Raw genomic sequence first — 10,178 nt, 5'->3', positions numbered from 1 at the left:
GAATGAGGTGCAGAATCTCCAGTTGTAGGTTTTGTTTAGCTTGCTCAAGCTAAATAACATGATAGCTAAGCTCATAGTTGGGTCTCCTTGTAACCAGAACAATTAATCAGTATTCAGTAGCCTTGCTGTTTTTCTCTCGCGTTCCTTGCTTCCTTGAAGACACTATAGCAGCTTTTGGGACAAAGTTTGACTCGTTGTCTGGGGTTTTGATGGTAGAGATTGCTGCTGGAAAGTTCACACTATAAAGGTACAGCAAAGATGATGCTAATGTGTCTCGTTTCTCAACTTCTGAGGAGCTTTTGGCACTCTTTGCTAAAATATGTATTTTTAAGTTCCAATGCATGGTATTTGCTCTGTATGCACTTACCTTGAATACTTCCTGAAAGTTGGAAGTGAAATGTTGCTTAGGGCTGAGCCTTATTCAGAAATGTACACAACGTACAGCAGTTTGCCAGTAGGAAGAAGCAGCAGAAGAAGTGAAAAGAAACTGCAGTCAAACCAATAAAAACAGATATGGGATGTGTCAGTTATGCAAAGAATGGAAAAGTGTCGCCAGAATGAATTTTTCACTCTGTAGCTGTGTGTGCCCTATTTTAAGATTCCTTAAAGAGGGGGATGACCAATTTAATACAACAATATAGTTCCTTGCATACTATCTCCCCAGTCTTCCACCTGCAAATTACTTTCTGGCATAGTGCTCCTGACTCCCTTTAACCAAGTTATTTGTTTGTCATCACTCAAGTGGCATATATGCCCATATCATCTGTCATTTTGCTTCATTAAAGTGGTCCTGAGGTACATTCTCTTATGAGTATCTTCATTTTTAATTTTGTCCCGTAATGTTAACCTGCAACAGCACCTCCAAAATCCCAGCTCCATTGGCAATAAGTTCCTCTTAATTCATTCAGTTATTTACATACTTGGCTACACTTTTTACAATAGTTTTAAATATCCTAATCTTGGCTTCTGAACGAATCTGTGTGCTCCAGAAAATCCCATTTACATGTTTGTTTGCTTGTCTGTCTTGGCCAGTGCTGTTCTGTATATGATCCATCTTGGTTAACGACGCTCTAGTGTTTGTGAGACCTCGCAGACCGTAGTACCTCAAAACCTAACGTCAGGTCTTGATCCGTTTGTCTAATAACCAAATACCTCATCATCTCCATAATCACTTGGTCTTCAGCAAAATGGAAAGTAAGTAGCTTATCATTACACACACACTACTACTACTACTACTACTACTACTACTACTTTAATTCTACAAGGTGTGCCATTATATAAAACTCTAACAGATTGAAAGTACTAACAGCTCACTTTATACTCTAACACTGCAGTCTGCAATTTACTGAGGGAAATTCTGTCACAGGTTTTCTTAAGATCAGTGAAAACCATACAGGTCTCTAAATTCCTGCTTAGTCTTTTTTTTTTAGGCAAAGCATATTGTCTGTGCATGATTTTCTGCCATGGAACCCTTTCTGTTACTCTTCACCCACAATCTGCTGTTCAAATCTTGCCTTTATAATTTTTCTATATAATCTGGATACAGAATTTGTCACGCTTTCTCAGTTGTAGTTTGCACTTTTTTTTTCCTGTCACCCTTTGTATGTGTTGGATATGTATAAAGATGTTTCCCATTTCTGTTGTAATTGTTTCCATCTTAGGAAGCAATTGAAAACATAGGCTCCAATCTATGAGTTTACTTAGTTCAGTTTTGAACAATTTAATAGGCAATCCAATTTAGAACTTAAGTTCACTCATTGAAACTTGCTAATAAATTGAAACTATGTGCTGCACTGGGAGTTGAATCCAGACCATTTCCTTTTAGAGGCAATTTTCTTAGCGACAGAGTATCCATGTATGACTCTCAACCTGTCCTCACAACTTACCATCTTTCAGTGTCCTCCAGACAGAGTAAAACTGTGTGTAGGATCAGGATTCAAACTCAAAACCCCGCCTTTTGCAGGCAGTTCTCTTACCATTCCTGGGTAGCTTAGTCAGTAAGAGCATTGCCATGAAAGGCAAGGTTCTGGGTTCGAATCCCGGTCCCACGTGCAGTATTAATTAGCAAAGAGTTTAAAGTGGTTATATGGTGAGAGATTCATTCTGGGAACAACTCCGTAGGCTGTGGCTAAGCCATTTCGCAATAATATCCTTTCCTTTATAGCATTTTCCTGTGAAGTTCGGAAAGTAGAAGATATGCTGGTGGAAGTAAAGCTGTGTGGGAGGGTCGTTGAGTCTTGCCCAAATAGCTCACTCGGTAAGTGTGTCGCCTGTGAAAAGTGAGGTTCCAGGGTCTTCCACCACATAGTGTTAACACGCTCACTATGGCCGACACAGAAAAGAGTCGACATGAGCCACAGACTATGCGCTGCTAATTCTTACAAGCATTTCCCTGTCTGATGAGCCACTACTACAGACACTTATAAGCATGCACATCCACAGATATATTATTCATCCTAGCTGTGAACACGTGTTTGAATGAGCAATGGAGTCTCAGTGAACAGTTTTTTATGCCTACAATATTGTCAAATACGATGCTAATATGTCTGGGACTGATATGCAGCACCCAACGTTGTCGCATTATTTATGTGAATGGAAGGCCATCTGGTAGCCAAAAAAACTGTATAACAAACATATGGGAGGGGGGGGGGGGGGTAAAATGAGGCTGTACAGTTAGAGAATAAAAAATAAAAATAATAAAGGGACTGCTTCCACCAGTTGAAATTCTACCAGAAATGAGAACACGCATTGTGCCATAACAATAACAAGTTAAAGGAATGAAGCAGTATTTCTTGAACCTTTCTTTTTTCCTTGAATATGTCAGTTTTTTCTTTCTTTTTTTCCAAAGATGCAGGTTTGCTAATTATTTGAATTTTAGTTTCTTTGCATTGACAATAAATCTGAGATGCTTTTGAGATTGTTCAAAATAGTTCTTTTGGTGCTTACGAGCTTATCCCAGTGCCAGTGTGTACTCATATGTGTTAAATTAGCTGTCAGTATTACATAAGTACAGAACACAAAATTCAAGCTTTTGAAACTTACAGCACTTAAACAGAAATTTCCATTTCATAGGTTTATTGCTCTTCCCTAAGCCATTAGTAAACATGTTAATCTGCTGGCAAATTTTGACAAAAATATTACCTTGCTACCATTGGATACAGTGGCAGTAAATTCATAATCATAAGAGAAATTGCATGATATGAACTGTGATATGAAGTGTGAGAAATATGTCCTCTCTTTTGCCAGTCTTTTCATTTCAGAGAACATTCGCACCAAGTGTCCTCACTTAGTTGCAGTTATTCCAGTATCTGTGTTTCCCTACAATTTGTTCTCTCTGTGGGTGTCTCTAGTTGTACCATCCACATTATTCCTCAGTGTCTTAATAAGTATTCCATCTTCTGGTACCTTCTTCTTGTCACTGTTTTTCTTACGTTCTTTCCTTCATCTATTCTGTGGAGAACCACCTCATTTCTTATCAGTTCAACATTGTTCTATGGCAGAAAATCATCTTTTTTGGTTTTTGCTCAGGAGCAAAAAAGGAGAGAAATAGGAAAGGGGAAAGAAGGTTGGATGCACTAGCAGAGGGCAGCACACAAAGAGGGTCATGGTAGAGAATAGGGTGGAGGTGATAGGACAGAAGGGGTGGAAACTGTTGGGTGAAGGGCGTGCGGACAGTATGTTACCATAGGTGGAGCCTGGGATAATTTTGAGAGTGGAGAATGTGTTTTAAGGGTAACTTCCTGCTGCGCAGTTTAGAAAAACTGTTGGTGGAGGGGGGGGGGGGGGGGGGGAGATTCATATGGCTTGGGTAGTAAAGCAGCCATTGAAATCGAGCGTTTTATGTTGTGCTACAGGGTGGTCTACTTTCGTCTTGGCCGCAGTTTGGCATTGGCCGTTCATCCTGGTGGACAGCTAGTTGGTAGTTGTACCAACATAAAAAGGTGTGCAATGATTGCAGCAGAACTGGTATATGGTATGGTGTCTGTCACATGTTGTCCGACCTCTGATAGGGTAGCATGAGCCTGTGGCAAGGCTAGAGTACAAAGAGCTGGGTGGACGGATTGGGCGGGTCTTGTATCTGTGTCTTCCATAGGGATAGTATCCCTGTGGTGTAGAGATGGACTAGGATGTTGTGGAGGTTTAGTGGGCTAGAGAATACCACTTTACAATGGGTGGAAAAGATCTTAAGTATTAGTAACTATTTGCACTCTATTACAATTACTCGTGACAACTTTGCTGCATAAAGTAAATTTGTGATATAAAATGCCTAAATGTGGATGTGATGTCCTTTCTATGAGAGATAAATATGAGATTAATGGAAGGTTAGAGGAAGGGGAATCTCAAACCAAGTTATCTAGTGGATACATGGTTGATAAGCCAGTAACTGGAAATATAAACACAAAACATAAGCCTCACTAGTTTTACATCTAAGATTGATCCCTTCAATGGAATCACAAAAACTATGAAACTTGTCATGAACACATATCGTGAAGATGCTCTTTATAAGTGGTTTACACAAAAAAATCACAAGAAGAACCTACCTCTGTTCCCATTCTGTTTGGAAAAGAGATTCACTTTAATGAAAATCTTGAGCACCATCGAATTTTAAAGTTAGCATAGACTGGTTAAAATGCTTTGTCATGACATGGCGTTCGTGGGTGTCAGATACAAGGATAAAAACTGTCTGCTGCTTCTTCAGCAACTGGTTCTTTCAAAATCAAACTAAGGGATTCATTGAAGGAAAAAGACAATGTTCCTGAAAATGTTTACAATACTGACCAAACTGGACTCGATTGAGAATCTTTGTCAAGAGAAAATCTTGCTTCACATTGTGAATTAGCAGTACTATGTCCTAAAATAAGGGAAGATCTTATTTCTGCTAATGCTTCTGATAGCCACTGATTGCCTGTGCTCGTCTTTGGTATAAGTAAGAAACTGCATAGTTTGAATGTAATAGAGGGAAACATTCCATGTGGGAAAATATATATAAAAAACAAAGATGCTGTTAACTTACCAAACGAGAAAGGGATGGTATGTTGATAGACACAATGAAAAACACACACACAAATTTCAAGCTTTCGCAACCCAAGGTTGCTTCATCAGGAAAGAGGCAAGGAGAGGGAAAGATGTCTTTCCCTCTCCTCCCCTCTTTCCTGATGAAGCAACCTTGGGTTGCGAAAGCTTGAAATTTGTGTGTGTGTTTGTGTGTTTTTCATTGTGTCTATCAGCATACCATCGCTTTCTCATTTGGTAAGTTAACAGCATCTTTGTTTTTTTTTATATAAACTGCATAGTTTGAAACACATAAATATGTATGTGATCGTCCATTGCTTACACCTCACAAAAGAGTGCCTAGATGGACAGTAGGATTTGACAGAATAATTTCTCCCAATTACATTGGATAATCGACACACTACTGTATTGGTGGAAGTAGTTAAGTGCTCTCATTTTCAAATACTGGATGAATGCAGTCTGGGTAATTTGTTTGCCACGAGTAACACTGCCTCAAGAGGTATACACAGTTCATAACTGTAATACTTGATTTATTCTATTAGTTCTTTAACATAAGACAATAGCTGTTATTGAGTAGATGGTGACAGCATTTCAATTTTTTTTCCTCCCCCCTTCCAATTTGGTCAGTAACTGTATAAATAACTGAAAATCAAATTCTTGTCGCCCCCGGAAGCTGTTAGATAAACATTCTATAATGGGATCGTGCCACAGGATACCAATTTAGTAATATAGATGCTCTCTTTACCTGTGAGGCAGTCTGCTGCTTTTACTCACCTCATTATGTTTGTCATGTGTTTTTTACTTCTGAGGTCGTAGAATGCTTTCACTTTGTTTACTACGTATTAGGTGAGGTGGCTATCTACATGCATTTACCAGGAAAATACTCGAAATCGTAGTTCGTATAACTTGACTTATGCAGCTGCAGATGTTTGCATGACATCCCTGCCCCTGTGTGAGAACAGGTATTTTGTGCACACTTCGCTTCACCTCAGCATCCTTGCAATAGCAGAGCTGTAGCACGGAGCACCTGTGTACATGGCTGTTGTCTAGTAACTTGTACTAAATCCAAAACATTGTGATGCAGATCCACCTGTTCGACAGGTTGTTGCTGTTGTTGTTGTTGCTGCTGCTGCTGCTGCTGCTGCTGCTGCTGCTGCTGCTGTTGTTTTGATGATGATGATGATGATGATGATGATATTTTTACTGTGGTCTTAATTCCAAAGAGTAGTTCATCCTGTACAAGCTCTTTCATTTGTGCACAACTGTTGCAAATTACATCCACTTGATCCTGTCTCCTGTATTAAAGCCACTGAACAAGGTGTGGCCGTCCAGATTATGTTTACCACGGCTTCCTTAAATTGCTTAAGGCAAATACTGTGAATGTTCGTTTGAGAGGGCATGGCCCATTTCCTTCCCCATTGCTGTCTCTAATGACCTCATTGTTGATGGTGTGTTAAAACATGATGTAACTTGCTTGCTATTGTATCCAAGTCTTTAAACCCTTCATAATCTTTACCCCCACACTTCCCTCCATCACCAAATTGGCAATTTCTTGATGTCTCAGGCTGTGTCTTATCAGTTGATCTCTCCTTTAAGTCAAGTTGTTCATAGATTTCCTTTTCTTCAGTTTGATTCAGTACCTTCTCATCAGTTGCTCGATCTACCCATCTAATTTTCAGCATTCTTCGCTGCGACCACATTTCAGACTGCTGTCTTATTTTCTTGTCTGTTGTTACTGAAGTTTCACTTCCATGCAGGGCTGCACTCCAGATGAATACCTTCAAGAACACGTGCTAAGAACTAAATTTATATTGTATCTTAAAATATTTGTCTTTTTCAGAACAGCTTTTTTTGCTTTGTCAGTCAGCATTCTATATCATCTCTGTTTCAGCCATTGCTAGTTATTTTGCAGCCCAAACAGCAAAACTAGTCTGACTTTCAGTTTCTCATTTCCTTGTAGGATTGTGTCAGCATTGCCTGATTTAGTTTGAGGATGGTTCATTACCTTAGTTTCACTTTTGTTGATATTCGGCTTACAACCGCTTGTTAAGACACTCCATTCTGTTCAACTGATATTCCAACCCCTTTGCTCTGTCTGACCAAATTAATACCTTAATGTTTGTCAATGACATTTCGGTTCTGTCTCCCTGAATTTTAATACCCTTTCCAAATTTCTCTTAATATCTTTTACTGTTTGCCCAGTGTACAGACTGATTAGCAAAAACAAAAGACTGTGAATCCTTCTCAGTCCATTCCCAATCAGTGCCTCACTCTCAAGTTCTTTCACTCTCACAAGGACACTACACAGAATTTGGGCTTTCGTAATTTTTTATATTTATGGTACGTGAAGTTCAGAACTTAAATATCAGTCCTTCACAGCAGATCTATGTGACACTCAAAAAATTCCACAGCAGTCGTCTTTGAAGTTTCCCGAGTGACTTTAATAACTTAAAGTTTCTGTTTTCCGACAGTGAGTATTGTGACTGCCGTGTAAAGGGTCTGGGTTTGATTCCTGGCCAAGGTAAATTTTTGAACAAGGGTGAATGTTCTAGGAGCATTTCTGTGAAGTGTAAATTACATAAATATTTTTTTAAAAAAATCAGTAGTGCTTGAGATTGGTAATTGCTGAATCAATGGTACGAGTCATGTTTTTCATTATTTTCTTCATATTTTTCCATGTAGTTCAAATACTTTCATCATTTAAATATAACACTCATCAAATAAGTAGTAATTAAACACATGTATAATTGTAATATTTATAAAACATGCACATCTTCTTATTCCTAATACTGTATTGCACACGAGAACCCTCTTTTCATTACAGATATGAGTCCTTAATAACAATCTTATAAAAGATTGTTTAAACAAAAAATATTGCAAATTAAAAATTTTTCATCTTTATCTAGTTTACTTGTCACAGAAATGTTCGTAGAACGTTCACTGTTGTTTAAAAATTTACCACGCCTGGGAAATGGTGCTGTGCCACCCTCGTGGCAGGCAAGCATTCTACTGGAGAGCCGTGTGGTCCACTGAAGAAACGACATTGCCTTAGGGTGCTAAAGATACACAGAAACCTTCAAAGTCACTTTTCTTGAGAGTTTTTGAGAGTTCCATCAAACTGCTCTGAGAGACTGCAATTTGAGTTCTGAACTTCTTCACACGTCATAAAGATTTGATTGCCACTAGGTCTTCCTGTTAGAACTGCAGTCTGGTTTCTGCGCAAGCTGTGGATAACCTCGTGTTTCTAGTTTGTACTAATCCGTACAGAGACGAGTGAACCACTGCACGGCACGAGCACGTCGCAAAGTCGTCCACAGAGCTAGCGTCGACCGCGTGTCGGATACGAGCAGTGGCTCGGTGCCTCAGTTTGTGTCTAAACTCGGTACCCGAGTACAGAGCTCCTCTAGACGTCAGATGTAGCACGCCATTTCCTCGACACCTTTATACGTGCTTGGCCTGTGACGGTGTCGCTTTCATTTTGTGCCCAGGACCCACTGCTGCTGTACGCAGAGCTGCACCACGCGCGCTCCATCATGGCCCTGTGTCGGCTGAAGCTGGAGCAGTACCACTCCGACATCAAGAAGGCCATCCTGCCCACCGAGCACCCCGATGTCGCCGAGGCACTCGACGGCATACTCGAGGTGAGTTTTCTACACACCTGTTGTTATAGCAGATAATGGAGCAAGTTTTCTGACATACGATGTAGGTGTTTAATGGTTATAGTTGCTTCATTACACCTCTCTTTAAAGAAGTAAAATAAAATAAAATAAAACAAAACATTTATACACACATCATCAAATGTTCTGCGTCATCCCTACCAGGTGTACCGGTATGAAATGAGCGTTTTTTTTTTATGAAAATGAAACACTAATTTTGAATTGAAAAGTAAAAAAATTTTATTCAAAGTACTGACCATTGCTTTCTATACATTTTGACCACCTTTCTGGCAATTTGTGGACACCACGCCAATAGAAATGTTGATCTTTTGAAGCAAAACCGATGAGACACCCAATTTCCGTCTTCTTCGTAGGAATCGAAGTGTTCCTCAGCCAGTGTGTGTGTCATTGATAAAAACAGATGGTACTCGGAGGGGGCCGAGTCTGGTGAATACGGCGGGTGGGGTAGCAGCTCCCAGCCAAGTGTTTTGATTGTACCCTGAACCAGTTTTGCTTTGTGTGCAGGTGCATTGTCATGTAAAAAAGTTACTTTGCCATGTCTTCTGGCCCATTCTGGTCTTTTTTCGATCAATGCGTAGTTCAAATTGATCGTGTTTGTATGTAGCAATTAGTATTCACAGTTTCACTGGGTCTCAGAAGCTCGTGATACACCACACCTTTCTGATCCCACCAAACACAGAGCATTGGTGCATTGTCTTCATGCCGAATTGATCTGGTTTTGCAGTCGATATTGATGGTTGTCCCGGATTAACCCGTGATTTTTCCCATTTAGGATTCTTAAAATAAATCCATTTTTCATTGCCAGTAACAATTCGATGCAAAATTGATTTTCTTTCATGTCTTTGAAGCAAAATTTGACAAATGGTTTTTCGGTTTTCCATCTGTCTTTCATTCACTTCATGTGGCACCCATTTTTCACACTTTTGGATCTTTCCCATAGCTTTCAAACGGTCAGAAATTGTTTGTTGTGCAACATTTAGCATTCCTGCCATTTGCTTCTGACTCAAAGTATCATCTTCATCCAATATTGCTTGCAATTCGTTGTCTTTGAACTTTTTTGGTGGTCTTCCTCATTCTTCATTTCTTACATCAAAATCATTATTTCTGAACCTTGAAATCATCTTTTGCACGTTGCTTCTGATAGAGCACGATCACCGTATGCCTCGACAAGTGTTCGATGCAACTGTGCAGCACTCTTTTTCAAATGTAAACAAAAAATTAATGCTTTCCGCAAATCGTCACTTTGTGGTACAAAATTCGACATTGTTAACACGATTAAAACATATGATGTTGTTTGTTCCATGACTTGATGTATACTAAATATCTTTGATAGATGTCATACCAACCAAACAAAAAAAAATTAAGGCTCGTTCACAACAAATGTTCCCTATCTAGACATTTGTTCCTTAACGCTATACAGATACACCTGGTATATTTTGAATACATTCATGCACAATATAAAACATTTGTGTAACAACAAAACTTTGT

The 10,178-nt window shown here is 39.3% G+C and overlaps 1 protein-coding gene across 1 annotated transcript in view; it reads left to right on the top strand.

The window, feature by feature from the left end:
• The window catches only part of LOC126109424 (TBC1 domain family member 5), a 161,462-nt gene that overhangs the window by 136,368 nt on the left and 14,916 nt on the right, over positions 1-10,178 (top strand). The window contains exon 13 of the mRNA XM_049914458.1: positions 8,502-8,654. Within this exon, the coding sequence (XP_049770415.1) occupies positions 8,502-8,654 (153 nt within the window). The remainder of the gene's footprint in view (positions 1-8,501; positions 8,655-10,178) is intronic.

The sequence above is a fragment of the Schistocerca cancellata genome, chromosome 12 (assembly GCF_023864275.1).
Source record: "Schistocerca cancellata isolate TAMUIC-IGC-003103 chromosome 12, iqSchCanc2.1, whole genome shotgun sequence".
In the NCBI taxonomy this organism is placed as follows: Eukaryota; Metazoa; Arthropoda; class Insecta; order Orthoptera; family Acrididae; genus Schistocerca; species Schistocerca cancellata.
This window is presented reverse-complemented; position numbering and strand designations above follow the sequence as displayed.